The sequence below is a fragment of the Bos javanicus genome, chromosome 16, assembly GCF_032452875.1.
Source record: "Bos javanicus breed banteng chromosome 16, ARS-OSU_banteng_1.0, whole genome shotgun sequence".
Classification (NCBI taxonomy): Eukaryota; Metazoa; Chordata; class Mammalia; order Artiodactyla; family Bovidae; genus Bos; species Bos javanicus.
In genome coordinates this window covers 60,117,552-60,134,394 of record NC_083883.1, presented here as the reverse complement: position 1 = coordinate 60,134,394, position 16,843 = coordinate 60,117,552, and the positions used below count along the sequence as shown (strand labels likewise).

The following is a 16,843-nucleotide window of genomic DNA, read 5'->3' as shown; positions in this document are numbered from 1 at the left end:
GCAAGCCATAGACTGGGAGAAAATATTCCTAATAAATATCTCTAACAAAGGACTCAGATCCAGAATTAGAACTCCTATGAATCAATAATAAAAAGAAAAAAAATAAAGCTTAAAATGGGCAAAAAAAAAAAAAAAAAAAGCAATAATAGGAACTACTCCTTAATGCAGCTGCATGGATTTTGTAAAATTAATCTAAATGCTTTTAGCTGTAATAATTTAATATCTATTCACAACAACCCCTGAGGGAGTTACTATTAACCCCATTTTACAGATAAGAAAACTGAGGCCCAGAGCTATTCAATGACTTACCTGATATCAATGGGGCTAGAGAGTGGCAGAGCCAGGACCTCAGCTTGGTAGTATGGCTTTAGAGCCCACACACATAACCCTTGTAATATACTGCCTCTCCTCAAAAACCCTTTGCTTAATCTCTCCTGGGAAGTTTAAGATGTTTTCCCTTCTCATAACTTAGCCTTGGACATGAGTTTGAGCAAACTCCAGGAGATAGTGAAGGACAGGGAAGCCTGGCGGTCTGTAGTTCATGGGGTTCCGAAGACTCAGACATGACTTAGCGACTGAACAACAGCAACTTAGCCTTATGGTGGGTAAATGCTGAGACTGGACTGTCGTTAGAAGTAATTTAATTTAAGGGATGGAGCGTAAACTTCTTTCAAGAGGAAACATTTGTGCATATTGTGGTCTGCTGTCTGTGGTGGTTCACCAACATCTGAGTTGATTCCTTGAATCTGCTAGTGAAACTGTGAAGTAGGTGCCTGTGAGAAACCATGTATTTGGGAACATAGCAGTCATTGCATTTTCTCCTTTTTATTCAGTTGTTTGGTTACATATACACACGTCTATACCTTTTCAATTTACTGGAGATGTCTGAGCCAAGGAAAATGCTAGTTTGTGAAAATATGGGTATACTTTTTGCATATTTTCCTAATGTGTCTCTTTTTAAGTGAGGGAAGTGTGTGGAAAATGAGATTGCTAGATGGTCTTTGGATCAGGGTCACAAGTCCCATGTAAACTAAGGCCCAGGATCGTCCATAATAGCCTGAGCAGTAGATGTGTTCTCAAACAAGAAACCTCATATTTTGAATATTCTTTCCTATCTCTTTTTGCATTGATTCCTTTTCTTCTCATCCTTGAAATTACCTTAGGTTTATTTTCCTCTCTTCATCTCTTGTAGCTGACATCACACATATGGCATTTATTTACATCTGCTTTTTACAGATTTCTGTTTGTATCCTTCATTTGTCTAAGTGAGTGATTATTAACAAGATAACAGAGCCTAAACTAATCATAAGACAAGATGGCAAATGCAGGTCATATTTAAGTATTCTTTGCATAAATCTAAGGAGGTGTTCTTTGCATATAAAGCAAGAATATGGTAATTATGGGTGTCTTCACTAGTTATGACAAATCAGGTTATGTATGATCTATTCTTAATATTTGCAGCACAGTGTTGTGAGATGATCTCTGAGAGCCAGAGCCCTAAGTTCTACTGTGTGACCTTGGGCAAGTTATTTAACCTCTCTCATCTCTAATTATTTCTATCTAAAATGATGAGGTGAATCCAAGATCATTTTAGGTTAAAGTTTTTTGGCCTCTATTTTGTAACTGAAACTAAGGAACAACATTTATTTTTAAAACATTATTTTCAAAATATTTCTATAATTAAACTATTTTATCTACATCAGGTCTTTTTCTCATTTAAGTTTAAAATTGGGAGCTTCACCCATTCCAGAGCAACGAATATATATACACAATATATGCTTTCTGATTCATACACACATCTACTTAATACATAGTCTTTATGGTGATGGGACATCTTGAATTTTCTATGATTGTACCAATTTAAAAAAAACAACTCTCTGGTGTTTCCATATAAGTAATTTTACATCCAAGTACATCCATATACCTCATTTCATTCTAATTCAGGAACTGTGGCCAGTGGATACAGAATGACCTTGCCTGTAGTTTAATTATGTAAAATATGTTGGCTGTTTGGTCACTGGTCAATAAGAGCTTATTTCTCAATTTCTGGCTTTGTTGCTGAAAGCAGGGATTGACTGGTCAATTCCAACTCCCCTTTCCTCAGGCGGCATTTTCCCAAATGATTCCTGAGTCACCCCGAGAGGCACAATCTGAGGCAGTATGGGTTACAGCTCTGTCACAGGGCTGTGTGCACATGCCATAGAGCCCCCTCACTGCACCGCACATCACAGGAAGGTGTGAAGATGTGGCCCCCCTCTGCCATCCGTCTCAAAGGAGAGGAGGGCCATGTGAGGTCTGGGCTACAATAGTGTTTTACATTTCTCTTTGGCATGGCTTGTCTGCTCCAGATAAGCGCAAGAACATCTTCAAAATTCTTGAGTGTATTTGGAACATGAAGGAAAAAACCCAAATCTATTTAAAATTCAGCAGAGGGCCTCAGAAACAGAAGTGCTCAGGCAAGTTACCACTTGTCAATAATTTTTACATAACAGAAGCAGTTTTATTGCTTGTTCTGATTATATAAAGAAATTTTTTCTTTGAGAAAGATTGAAATACATGTAAAATTATAGAGAATAAAATAAAAATCATCTGGAAGCCCACCATCCTAAGATATCTAATTAACACTTTTGTTAACTTCCACACACTTCTCAAGTATACATGCCATTCACATACAGATACTTTTATATACATGCGATGTAATAAATGCTGTTTATTGTGAAGCCTTTAAAAAAATCACATCCATCCCTGGTCGTTGTCCTTGTATCGCCTCCCCCTCAAACAAAGCAAGTATTATTAACTGCTGGGCATATACCTTTTGTATACTTTTATCTATATAGATACATAGTTATATATAACCACATATTATAATATATATGCATATATAATAGCATATGGGATAATATTATACTTTTCACTCAATTATATGTCATAGAAACCCCAAACAGAATAACATTATACCTTTTTTATTTTGGCTCATTAATGTTTCATAGAAACCCCTTCAAATCAACCCCTTCAAATCCCTTCAAATTATATCTCTAATTCATTATTTGTCATTAGATACCTGAATATTCTACAACTTAAATGTCTCATAATCCATTAAAAAATCTCTCTATTTATGAGCATTTACTTTTTCAGTTGTCTGCCATTCCAAGCTCATGATTTTTTTCAGCTCAGGCTCATAATTTTTTTAACTTTCTAAAATCTATGATGCTGTCTACAAGTCTAAATTTTACTTTTTTCACTTGAATTTTTTGGTCAGTTATTAACTTGCTGTCATGATGTTTAGAAAGTCGTCATGATGTTTAGAAAGTCATCATAATATTTAGGTTTCTTTTGGATTCTCATTTAGATACATGAAAGGGTCTGCGATTTCTTTCTGTAATTACCCAGACCTTCTCAATATGGTGGTTAGAGCATGTTTCCAGCCTCAGGATCTACATACAAATAATTCCGTCTGGAAACTGTTGCTGAAGCAGAAAGGTTCTGGGCAGCTGACGTGGCAACACAGCTTACAGTGTCTGCCAGTTGTGAGGAACAGCAGGCTGTCATGTTGGGATATAGCAGAAGCAGCAGCAGCAACTCCTGATTTAGGGGCAAAAGATGTAAGTACTTACTTTGACCATTAACCAATTAACACAAAGCAAACTCAAACTGAAGAAGGCTAAGAGGGAATACAGTTCCCACTAGAGACCCGTTTAGAAGATTCATTTGAGAAACATTTGGTCTTAACCAGAGTAGAAAGTTTTCAAGCTGGCACATGGTTTTCAGCAGAAGGGGAACTCACAGGGTCTTGTTTGAAAAAAACAAGCTTTAACTGTGGCTAACGCCCCTTTCAAGTCTTAACTCCTCCAAGGACCTGCATATTCTGGCAGGGGCTGTTCCCTGTGGGATAGAGTGCATTGCTAATGTGCAAAAAGGACATGTGATTTCAGCAAAGATAAAAATTTTAGGCAGGTTTGGTTATGGGAAGATCAAAGGAGGCTAGCACTTACAGTGTTTGAGGGAGGGAGAGAGCCTGTTAAATATTTAAGGTGGATTCAAATTGGTGAAAGCTAACTTAGAGGCAGTGGTGGAAACTTCTATTCTCAAGCTATATAGATGACCAGGGGCGTGGGGCCTGCCAACCCAATGACAAATGAAACCCTGGCATGGATCCTTACCTTGAGCTGCTGTTCCTGAGACTGCCACCCTGGAAATCATGTCTGGAGTTCCTGGTATTTTCAGAGTTTCTAAACCATATGTTTATGTGTTGGTGATTTTTTTTTTTTTTTTCCTGTTGAGATCTTTTACTTTGATGTTCAGCTCTTTATAAAATCTCACAAAGGATCAGCAGTGGCCCACCCTAAGTGTGGTTAACTTACTAACAGGTATTTCTGATGGTTACCTCTATGCTGGGGGCACCTAAGTGAACAAGATGAAAGATGTCTCTGGTCCAATAATGTTTGCTGCCCAGCAGAAAAAGCAGATGTTATGAGAAGAGGGATGAACAGTGGGTGGGGAGTCAGGAGACCTGAATTCTGGGCAAACCATATGGCACTCTGGGCTGCAGTTTCTGTGCTATAAAATGAATGGGTGGGAGGGATAACTCTGTCAGTAAATGATTCCTTATCTACTGTGAGTTTTCCCCTTGCTGAACAGCTTTTTACCCAGCATTGAATTTGCTCCATGTCTCATTTGGGAATGAGTACTTTATTTATGAAATAGATTTCACATGTCATCATCTAGGCTTTATCAAATTGTGATTTTATTTTTTAAAATAATTTTTTATTAATTTATTTATTGGCTGTACTGGGTCTTCTTTGCTGCGTGGGCTTTCTCTAGCTGCAGCAAGGGGGCTACTCTCTAGCTGTGATGTATTGGCTTCTCACGGTGGTGGCTTCTCTTGCCGAGCAGGAGCTCTAGGGTGTGCCGGCTCAGTAGGTGTGGCTCCTGGGCTCTAGAGCAGAGACTCAACAGCTGGGGCACACAGGCTTAGTTGTTCTGCGGCATGTGACGTCTTCCTGGATCAGGGATCAAACCCGTGTTTCCTGCATTGGCAGGCGAATTCTTTACCACTGAGCCACTAGGGAAGCCCAAATTGTGATTTTCTGTGACCTAAACCTGAAGGATCCTTTTTGGATGGGTGCACATATAGTATGATATTGGTAAGAGGATAGATTGTTTCTGAAAAAGATGTCTTAAAGGTAGCGATTCCACACAGACTCATCTTAAATATCTATTTCCAAGTGGTTATCGATTGGAACTTTTCTAACTGCTGCTGATTTTTGAGGAGCAAAGACGCAAGAGCCTGGCACTAAGGAAAATGAAATTTCTTAAAATAGGTGTGACCCACAGGCTACAGCTTGACAGAAATTAAATTGAATCAAGAATAAGTCAGGCTGTGCTTCCAATAGAATAGGAAAAAAAAAAACCTACAAGTGACTGTGTGTTGCGTCCTCAGCTTCCCGAAACCCAGCACCATCAGCTCAGTCATTTTTAGCTTTGGAAATTGTGGGCGTCTCATTAACATGTTTTAATAGAATCTGAAGGATAAGATCAATTTATTTAACATAATTAGTATGCATATTTAGCCTTGCCTAGCACCCACCCGGGCATTTATATGTCCCTTGCTGCCTCCAGCCCTTTTAAATGGCAGAAGTGTACTTCCTGACCCAAGTAATCTTCTCCTGGGCTATGAGCTCCATCCCTCTATGGCCTCCTAAGGAACCACATCCATCACTCATTTCCCTTGTTCCCCCATCTCTTTAGCTTCTCTTTTACACTGGCTTTCCACTCCACCATAGGGAAAAGCATGTTCAAGTGTCTCCCATTTTATACCAACCAAGTAGCCAGCCAATAAACAATCCTCTTTAATGTTCTACCCCTTTTCTCACCATTCCACGAACCCTATGGAATCCCGTGGGTACTTTCAAGTTCCTATGTAACTTGATCTCTTACTGTTTTTATTCTCTTTACCTCTTCCTATGTCTTACGCCCTGGTTTCCTTGATGCTGTTCCAACTCCTCCTTCTTAGTCTTCATGAACTTCTCTTTCTTTGCCTTTTACCTTTAATTCTTCATCTCATTTTTTATTTTAAAGTCTGTGCTGTTCCTTGACAATGTCATTCATGTCCATGGTTTTCATTATGACTTGTGTGCTGATAACACATAAATCAAAACATACACACATCTTCAGGAAAGAAGCAACATATAAACAAATAAATACCACCCACCACACATTTGAATCCCTGCAGACTTTTCTCAGGAGCTTGTGACTCATATTCACTGTCCAAAACAAGTATGTTGGTATATACACTCCCCTGAAAGGGCATTATCTTCCTGTCTAATTGAATATGGTGAGAGCCATATTCACCAGAGCCTGTCCAGCTGGGCCTCCCCTCTATGCCTTTGCACTTACTGATTCCTCTTCTGGAACCACCCCCATGCCTCAATTCACCTGATTAAGTCCTAATTATCCAATAAGGTTTAATGAGTTTTTTCCTTCCTCCTAGTAAGATTTGGTTGAGTTGGTTGCCCTTCTGTGATCATATAAGAAGCTATGTAACATTTATCACTTTTATCTAAGGTGATTATTTTGTTTGCCTTTCCAGTCGATCGTGAAAACCTAAAAAGCAGAATTATATCCTTATTCCTGTGTCCCTAACGTCTACAACAGCATGAGGCACATACTAGTTATCCAAGAAACTATTGCAGATTGAATGAATGGTGGGCCAATGGCTGCCCGTGGCTCCAGGTTGCTATTTTATCATCTTAGTCAATCCAGTGGGAAGACTTATTTCCCAGCAGTTCAAGCATAAGCTCTGGGAGCATGCTTTGTGGACTTGTCCCTGGACATGTGCTAACTGCCAAATGAATCACTTCAGGCAGGGAGGTGCAGGACTCTGTCATGTATGAATTTTGTGTCCATTTTAGAACGGGGATGGGATCAGTCCTACCCATGCTATATAAACTGAGAGGGGGCAGGGAAGCTCATCATAGAAAAACTAATGCTTTATTACCAGAAGCTGGAGGAAAGGAGGCAGGCAGGCAGTAGTAGCACATGTCCTCCACACTGTGTGCAATCTGGATGCTAGGGACAGCTGGGGCTGCCCTCTGCTCCGCATGCTGGCGGAGGCAGCTAGGACAGTCTCCAGTCTCAGCCCTCATCACTGCTGTCTTTATCCACTCAAGCTGCTGTGATGTGGTACCATAGACTGGCTAGCTTATAAACTACAGCAATTTATTTCTCATGGTTTTGGAGACTGTCAAGCTGAAGGCCAAGGTGCTGGCAGGTTCAGTGTATGGGGAGGGCCTGCTTCCTGGTTCATAGATAGCCATCTTCTCACTTCTCACATCTTCTCACCTGTGTCTTCACAAGGGGCATGGGATCTCTCTGGGGTCTTTTTGAATAAGGACACTAATTCCATTTATGAGGACTCTGCTCTCCTGACCTAATCACCCCTCCTCCACAGTCTCCACAAATACATCAGTCTGGGGACTAGGTTTCAATATACGAATTTCGGAGGGATACAAAAATTCAGTCTTAGCAACTCTAGTTTTGCATTCTAGGCTCCAACCACACTGAACGTAAAGCCTACTGATGATGTGCTAAATGCGCAGGTCCTCCTTCACCTCTGAGCCCTTATCATATCCATCCTCTTGCTGGGAACACCTGCTCTCTTGCTCTCCCTGCCCTGCTTCCAGGCTAACAGACTCACATCCTTCCTTCCTGGATGTGAGTCTTCCTTCACATGGCCTTCACTGAGACATCTTTCTTTGCTGGGAAGACTTCTCTGACCAGGTTTGGCGCCTCTGGTGTGTGCTTCATCTGTTTCTTACTGCCATCCTCTCCTAGCACTGACCGCTGGCGTTATTACTACTTGTCCGTTATAAAGTCCAAGAGGATAAGGAACAAACTCACCTCGGTCACTTCCTGTGGCCTGCACTTAACACCTAAGACAGTGCGTGGCACATAGTAGGCACTCAGTAAATACATGATTAATGAAGTACTCAGCTCCTCACCCATTTCTTGGTTGTTAAATAGGAATTGGGATTTTTTGGGGTTTCTTCTACATAGTCCTGGGCTTAGCAGCTTTATTAGAGAAACTGTGGAGAGCCAGCTCGTACAGGAGAAAATATTCTTATTACAGTGAATAATGAATCATATGTGTCTAAAATATTATTTACTGAATGAAGGAAATAATTTTTAAAAATGCTCCCAGGGTGAGGCTATATACCCCAGTCAGGTTCATTCAGTGACATCATCCCTCTAATCAATGTCATTTGGACCAGCGCTAGGACATGGTGTCACAGTGTCACAATGTCATGGATCATAGAGAGTATTCATCCTTAGTGAAAAAGGAAGTATTCTTAGGAGGTTTGTACAGAAGCTATGTTGCAGAAGCAATGTTGAGCAAGGCAGTAAGTATTTTCTCAGCATGCAGAGAATCTATAACATCCATATATGGACAGCTCCCAGAAAATAATGAACTTTGGCCATCTCCCTTTCTATGACTACAGACATTTATTCTTAGAAAAGAAACTTCTCCATCAGCTTGTCGTGTCCTTCAGTGTCCTCCAGAAACTGAAGTCTGAGCTTTGTTTTTTGGCATCATAAGCGGCTCCTATGGAAATTGTCCTGGTGTGCTAAATTCAGCATTAGAACAGCACTCCTGGGGATCTTGGCTTTATCTGCAGTCACTTATTCCAGGCCGAGAGAACAAGAATGTGAGTGCCGCTAAAATACGTGTATGCACTCATGCTGTGCACACATGGGCTATTTCTATATGTGGAACAGTGGGCAGAGGAGTAGAACCGTCAAAGTGGTATGCACCTTTACTGACTGACAAATGAGACAAGGAGGAAATACAGAAGTTAATGTTTGACTTTCTATTTTTATGAATGTATATTCCCATATATATGTCAAGTTCAATGAGCCTATTTACAGTGACTGATAACTTTGAAGTTTATGGAATGGGTATTTAAATAACTGCAATTTTGTATTAAATATGCTTGCATGCATGCTAAATTGCTTCAGTTGTGTCTGACTCTTTGCCACCCCACAGACTGTAGCCCACCAGACTCCTCTGACCATGGGATTCTCCAGGCAAGAATACTAGAGTGGATTGCCATGTCCTCCTCCAGAGATCTTCCCGACTCAGGGATCACACCTGTGTCTCATATCTCCTGCATTGGCAGGTGGATTCGTTACCACTAACACCACCTGGGAAGCCCTGTATTAAATATATCACATGGTTCTTACTAACCAGTACGCTTTTCTGAACAAGCCTTGACTAGAAGTCCTGTAATTGATTTTCTGCCACTTGATGACTGATACTGACACTGCATGAGTTTGGTGAAGTCTCTTACCTTTTCTGGACTCACTTTCATTGCCCCTAAATGGATAAACTCTGCCAATACCACTGGGTGATATAAATAAAGAACCAAGGATGCCTGTCTCGGGGGAAGACAAGCTATGAATGCAGTGGATTATGACGATGAGAGAGAGATCAGGAGAAAAATTAAAAGCAATAACCCAAGATTAGATTTGAAGCCAATAATAAAGACCAGCTAAGATAAAAGCTATGAACTACCATGATAAGAGAACCTAAGAACTTATGCCCTGAACAGCCCAGAAGGGATCTCTCCTGTTAGGATCTTTTACACAACACTGGCACCAAGCACTGGTGAACACTTCCCATGTGCAGGCACCGTGCCAAGTGCTTTTCCTAGCTCGTGCATTCATCTGGCATCAAATATTCATTGAGCACCTCCTACATGCTGTGAACTGTACATTGTCTTACTCATCCTACAACAACCTTGTGAGGATATCTATTATAATACAATCACTTAACAAATAAGAACACTCAGGTTAAGTAACCTATTTGAAGTCTTACAGTTAGTCAAGGGATGCTCTGGCACTCGAATCCAATTCACACTGCAAAGCCTGAGCCCTTAACCATCATATTGTATCATATTCATGAGTTTTGCCACCGTTTAGATTGAAACACCTTTAACAGCAGGTAAGGAACCTGGAATACAGAGAGGCAGAGATTTATGGCAAACCTCTATTTAACAGGCACTGTGGTGTTTTGCCATATATGATTTCAGTCTATCTGCATCACAGCCCTGTAAGGTACTTTTTCAGTGCAGTTCAGTTCAGTCGCTCAGTCGTGTCTGACTCTTTGCGACCCCATTTCCTGCTGCACTCCAGGCTTCCCTGTCCATCACCAACTCCCGGAGTTTACTCAAACTCATGTCCATTGAGTCAGTGATGCCATCCAACCATCTCATCCCCTGTCGTCCCCTTCTCCTCTCGCCTTCAATCTTGTATCAGAGTCTTTCCAAATGAGTCAGTTCTTTGCATCAGATGGCTGAAGTATTGGAGTTTTAGCTTCAACATCAGACCTTCCAATGAATATTCAGGACTGATGGACGGGGAGGCCTGGTGTGCTGCAGTTCATGGGGTCACAAAGAGTTGGACACAACTGAGCAACTGAACTGAACTGAACTGATTTCCTTTAGGATGGACTGGTTGGATCTCCTTGGAGTCCAAGGGACTCTCAAGGGTCTTCTCCAACACCACAGGTCAAAACCATCAATTCTTCAGTGCTCAGCTTTCTTTATAGTCCAACTCTCACATCCAGACATGACTACTGGAAAAACCATAGCCTGGACTAGACGGACATTTTTTTTGGCAAAGTAATGTCTCTGCTTTTTATTATGCTGTCTAGGTTGGTCATAGCTTTTATTCCAAGGAGCAAGTGTCTTTTAACTGCATGGCTGCAGTCACCATCTGCAGTGATTTTGGAGCCCCTCATAATAAAGTCTGTCACTGTTTTTACTGTTTCCCCATCCATTTGCCATGAAGTGATGGGACCAGATGCCATGATCTTAGTTTTCTGAATGTTGAGTTTTAAGCTAGCTTTTTCACTCTATTTCACTTTCATCATGAAGCTCTTTAGTTCTTTGCTTTCTGCCATAAGGGTGGTATCATCTGCATATCTGAGGTGATTGATATTTCTCCCGGCAATTTCAGCTTGATTGATTCCAGCTTGTGCTTCATCCAGCCCAGCGTTTCTAATGATGTACTCTGCATATAAGTTAAATAAGCAGGGTGACAATATACAGCTTTGATGTACTCCTTTCCCTATTTGGAACCAGTCTGTTGTTCCATGTCCAGTTCTAACTGTTGCTGCCTGACCTGAATACAGATTCTCAAGAGGCAGGCCAGGTGGTCTGGTATTCCCATCTCTTGAAGAATTCTCCACAGTTTATTGTGATTCACACAGTCAAAGGCTTTGGCATAGTCAATAAAGCAGAAATAGATGTTTTTCTGGAACTCTCTTGATTTTTTGATGATCCAGCGGTTTTGGCAATTTGATCTCTGGTTCCTCTGCCTTTTCTAAAACCAGCTTGAACACCTGGAAGTTCATGGTTCACATACTGCTGAAGCCTGGCGTGGAGAATTTTGAGCATTACTTTACTAGCTTGTGAGATGAGTGCCTCTTGAGAAACCTATATGCAGGTCAGGAAGCAACAGTTAGAGCTGGACATGGAACAACAGACTGGTTCCAAATAGGAAAAGGAGTTTGTCAAGGCTGTATATTGTCACCCTGCTTATTTAACTTATATGCAGAGTACATCATGAGAAACACTGGACTGGAAGAAACACAAGCTGGAATCAAGATTGCTGGGAGAAATATCAATAACCTCAGATATGCAGATGACACCACCCTTATGGCAGAAAGTGAAGAGGAACTCAAAAGCCTCTTGATGAAAGTGAAAGTGGAGAGTGAAAAAGTTGGCTTAAAGCTCAACATTCAGAAAATGAAGATCATGGCATCCGGTCCCATCACTTCATGGGAAATAGATGGGGAAACAGTGGAAACAGTGTCAGACTTTATTTTTCTGGGCTCCAAAATCACTGCAGATGGTGACTGCAGCCATGAAATTAAAAGACACTTACTCCTTGAAAGGAAAGTTATGACCAACCTAGATAGCATATTCAAAAGCAGAGACTTTACTTTGCCAACAAAGGTTCATCTAGTCAAGGCTATGGTTTTTCCTGTGGTCATGTATGGATGTGAGAGTTGGACTGTGAAGAAGGCTGAGCGCCGAAGAATTGATGCTTTTGAACTGTGGTGTTGGAGAAGACTCTTGAGAGTCCCTTGGACTGCAAGGAGATGCAACCAGTCCATTGTGAAGGAGATCAGCCCTGGGATTTCTTTGGAAGGCATGATGCTAAAGCTGAAACTCCAGTACTATGGCCACCTCATGCGAAGAACTGACTCATTGGAAAAGACTCTGATGCTGGGAGGGATTGGGGGCAAGAGGAGAAGGGGACGACAGACGATGAGATGGCTGGATGGCATCACTGACTCGATGGACGTGAGTCTCAGTGAACTCCAGGAGTTGGTGATAGACAGGGAGGCCTGGCATGCTGGGATTCATGTGGTCGCAAAGAGTTGGACACGACTTAGCAACTGATCTGATCTGAGTGCAATTGTGCGGTAGTTTGAGCATTCTTTTACATTGCCTTTTTTGGTACTTTTTAGACTTTATTTTAAAAATGAGGAGACTGGTACCGATAAAGTTGGAATGATGGTTTTCCAAAGGCACATGGCTGACAAGTGGCGATGTTAAAACTAAATCCAGATTTTAATTCCTATTTCCTTTCTCCTGTGCCTTTGTTACTTCCCAAAGTGATTGAGGGAAGGAAATTGCACAAGGAAACATAAATGGGATTGGGGCTGTGAAACCTGGAGAGAAGAAGAAGGGTAAGTGGCATGACATTTCCCTCTATTTGAAGAGTTTAAGTGAGTTTGAGTCACATATGTGTGTTACCATCAAGGAGGAGTATCTTTATTTTTGAAAATATTTACTTATTTGGCTGCATCAGCTCTTAGTTGCAGAGGCTCAGTAGTTGCAGATTGCGGCCTTAGTTGCCCTGTGGCATGTGGGATCTTAGTTCCCCAACCAGAGATTGAACCCATGTCCCCTGCATTGGAAGGCAGATTTTTAACCACTGGACTACCAGGGAAGCCCAAAGGGAGAATATCTTAACTCTAAAATATTGAGGTGTGTTTCTATAAGGAGTCTGAGGACTTACCAACTGGAGAACAAACACTTCCTGCCCCAGGTAAAGCAAGAGAGTCACTGGCCACCTAGGTACCTATAGAGTCTTATGTAAGAGAGAATTTTTATCCAGCAGTGGAAAGTTTGGAGTGCTACAGGTCTGGAGATCAAAGAGCTGTATGCCTTGGCCTGAGTCTCTGGCTTAGACACTGCATCACCTGCACGGATGGATTCCTTCCAGAGATTCTTCCCAGCTCATCACTTATGTGTCCAAATGTCTGCTCTTGTTCAAACATTTCCATCAAATGGCAGGGAGTGACTCCCGGGGATGCAAGGTATGTGTATGTGAACATGTGTCTGCGTGGGATGTGTGTGTACCTGTCGTGGTCCAAGTATGAAATTTTTTTGGAAGTTTTTCCTGTTTTGTTGTAAAAAGTAATACAGATTTGAGTTTTATTCCATTATATTCCATATTATAATATTTTTGTTTGTTAAAAATTAAGGTAATATTTTAATTTGCTTATAAAATAAAATTCGTGCTGATCCTGTGGCACCCTGACAGTGGCTACAAGTTGTCCAGTGTGAGAAGCATAGGACTGCATTGTCATGAAGTTTCTAATTCTGATGTTCTTACCTTAACCCATTGTTTTATGTCATGCGTTAGTTGTGTAATATTGTCTCTCAATTTTTCCCTGATCTCATGGTTCAGTGGGGACACTGGGTCAAATGTGGAGGAGGAGCTGTGGATTTCAGAGCAGTAATGGATAACCAATTAATTCCTGACTGATGACTGACTGATGACTTGTACCAAATCGCTTCCTGAGTACTTCATAGCATTTTCAGGGAAATGGTAATAGTTAACATTTATTGAGCATTTAGTATACGTCATGTTTGTAGTTTTTTAATCTAAAAGTGTACCCTTAAATGATAGCTCTCTGAGAAAGGTTCTGTTATTATTGTTCCCATCTTATAGAGCAAGAAAAGGAGATATAGAATAACTTGCCCAAGTTCACACAGCTAGTAGATAGTGGAGCTGAAATTCACACTCTGCTTTATCCTGCCTATTTCCAGTTGGCTTTGGGGGCTTGGAGGACTCTCCCAGCATGTATAGCCTTTTATTTCATTTAGCAGGTGCGTGAGTCATCTTTGCCTGATGGAAGCTTGACGTGGGGTTAAAAGTCAGAGCAGTATCCATCTGCCACCCCACTCGTCCAGGTTCAGGGGGCATCGATAAAAAGGGAAGGGTGAGGAGAGGAGAGACTGAGGCCCTGTCTCCTTCACTTCTAGGGTAAGAGCAACAGTCCCAGGATTGGCACAGGTAGCTCATGCTGCCTGTGCCAGGGTAATTGTCTCTGGCCCTTACACCAGGTTTTCCTGGCACGTATCCTTGCTGATAATGGAAATGCTGACAGGCATGTGCTGCTATGCCTCTCACCTGCCACCCAACCCTCCTGAAGGAGGAGGTTAAACCCTTGGTTGCCAATCCCTGGCTGAGGCCATGGACTCTGTATCTCCAAGGCAGGCTCCAGGGGCTGGCTTTGCTGGAGTCTATGGCTGCTCTGCGCTAAACCTTCCCCTCCCCGCCCCGCCCCCGACTCCTTGCTCGAGCCAGAGCTATAAGATGCTAGCTGACTAAAAAGCGCTTCACTGTATCAGATGTTTTTGGAAAGTCTGGGGTCAGCATTATCCAGTCATTCCCCTTTAACTGAAGTTTTACATTTTGAATCATGATTGAATGTTTTTCTTTTGCTGTCGTATTGGAGAGGCCTCTTATGTATTTCTAGGCACCTCACTTAAACAAGGTATGCAGATAATTTGTGTTTCTGTCTCATTTATGCCCTATATGGCACCCCTTCAACCACTCTTCAGTCAGTCCCCTTAACTCACTGCCTTAACATTCCCTTTTACTTTCCCTAGGAACTCTCTGTCAGAGTTTAGTTCTATACTCAGGCTGGGAAAACTACTGGATACAATCTGCAGCCAAGACTGTTGCTGCTATACATTTCAGAGGTCCATTCATTTATAGGTAAAGTCTTTATTGTGCTCTTGTCACACACCAGATGCTGTGCTAGGCCCAGTGGTCGTAGCATGGACAGAACCACAGAGGCTCAGTATCCTCATGGAGCTTCAAATCCATCTAAGGGTCCAGTAACAGCTGCATTTCCTGCCTACTGGTTCCTCTGAGGACACGTTCCTGGTTAAAGCCCACTCCTGTTTTCCACACTGGCCAATCCAGACCATCACCACATTTCTCAAGTTTATCAATATAAGCTCACTTTGATCTCTAGCAGTCTACTCTGCAGAGAAGTCTCAGTAAGTACTCAGTCCCTTTTTGAACAGACTTGTCTCCATCCAAGCCTATCTTCACCACCTTAATCTCTTTCTTGGAGGGAGAAATGCCCTTTATTTAAGCTAGGCTTAACTTTTACTTCTATACTTCCATATGATCAGCCTCTCTTGAGATTTAGTCCTTCAGTAATTGTATTTCATTTCTGTATCTCCAATCTCCATATGAATCAGCATATAACCTTTTTCATCTTGTCTATGCTAAGCCAGTTCTTCAATCCTGAGTGCTTTATAGTAGTCCTGGCTATTGTCCCCTCTTCTTCATACCCAGGCTTCTCAAAAGAATAATTCTTACTGTCTCCTTTTACTTAATTTCCATTTGCAGCACAAGTGATTTCTGTGTCTAATTCCTCACACCATTGACTATAGTTCCAAGGAAATTGTTTGTGTTGTGATCATCAAACCTCCTTATTGGTAAAACCAGTGTAGGAAGAATACTTGCACTCTTGCCTCTTTCAATGTCTCTCCTACATTTGGCATTGTCGATGACTCTCCCATTTCTGAAGCCATCACCTTCCCTGGCTTCCGGGACACCATTCTCTCCTGGCTTTCGGCCCACCTTCATTATTGTCTTTCACAGGCTCCTCTTTCTGTGTGCAGCTTTTCGATATCTACTGCTTCAATGAACTGAAAACCTCTTTAGGGAAAGGATTATGTTATTAATCTCACTGTCCCCAGTGCGAGTGACAATGCTGGGCATGGAGTGGGTGTTCAATAAAGATTTGTTTCGTGAACGTATGACTTCCAGAATCATCTTTCCAGAAGAGCAGACTGAGCACAGCCAAGCGATCTTGGAAGCTTCGGGGACTCACTGCTCCATTTTAGCAACTTGGGTAAATAATTAATTACTGCTATGACAGTACCACATTTGGATATAGTATTGATTAAAAACCATGTTAGTTGATTTTGTCTTTGAAAATAAGTTTATTGTAGGAAAAGTTAGAAAACATGAACAGCCAGAAGAAAAAAATAAAATCATCCATAGACCCATTACCCAGACAAATAATTACCGGTTATCTGTTGACATAAGGCCTCTCAGTTCATTTCCTAAATTTTTACTTTCAGTAAAGAAATGGGGTCAAGCCTGGAGAGTATCTCAGCTACTGAGCTGGCCTTTGCAAGGCTCACTGGTCATTAAATCCTAGTGCTCAGGGATTCATGGCAAACCTGACCTGGATCTAGGTGGGTGTTCACATCTAGCAGCACTGTTATGGTGGGAAGAGATTAGCTGCATTATTAGCAGTGATGATGCTTTTGTTAGATAGATGTCAAACTAGGATATTTGCACCTGGTTGAAGCAAGATCCTCTAGTGGTCTGGTATCTGGAGAGGAAGGCAGAGAAAGGAAATTCACAACAATTAGTAATTGATGAGGCTCCAGTTCCAGGGCTTGACTTCCCTGGTGGCTCAGATGGTAAATTGTCTGCCTACAATGCAGGAGAC

At 41.6% G+C, this 16,843-nt stretch overlaps 1 protein-coding gene across 3 annotated transcripts in view; it reads left to right on the top strand.

The window, feature by feature from the left end:
- Positions 1–3,254: 3,254 nt before the first annotated feature.
- The window catches only part of SEC16B (SEC16 homolog B, endoplasmic reticulum export factor), a 65,643-nt gene continuing 52,054 nt past the window's right edge, over positions 3,255–16,843 (top strand). For 2 of the 3 annotated variants that reach the window (XM_061383294.1, XM_061383293.1), the window contains exon 1: positions 3,256–3,602. In XM_061383294.1, the coding sequence (XP_061239278.1) occupies positions 3,601–3,602 (2 nt within the window). In that variant the 5' untranslated portion in view covers positions 3,256–3,600. Of the gene's footprint in view, positions 3,603–16,843 lie in introns of all 3 variants that reach the window. The other variant, XM_061383289.1, reaches the window with a different exon arrangement.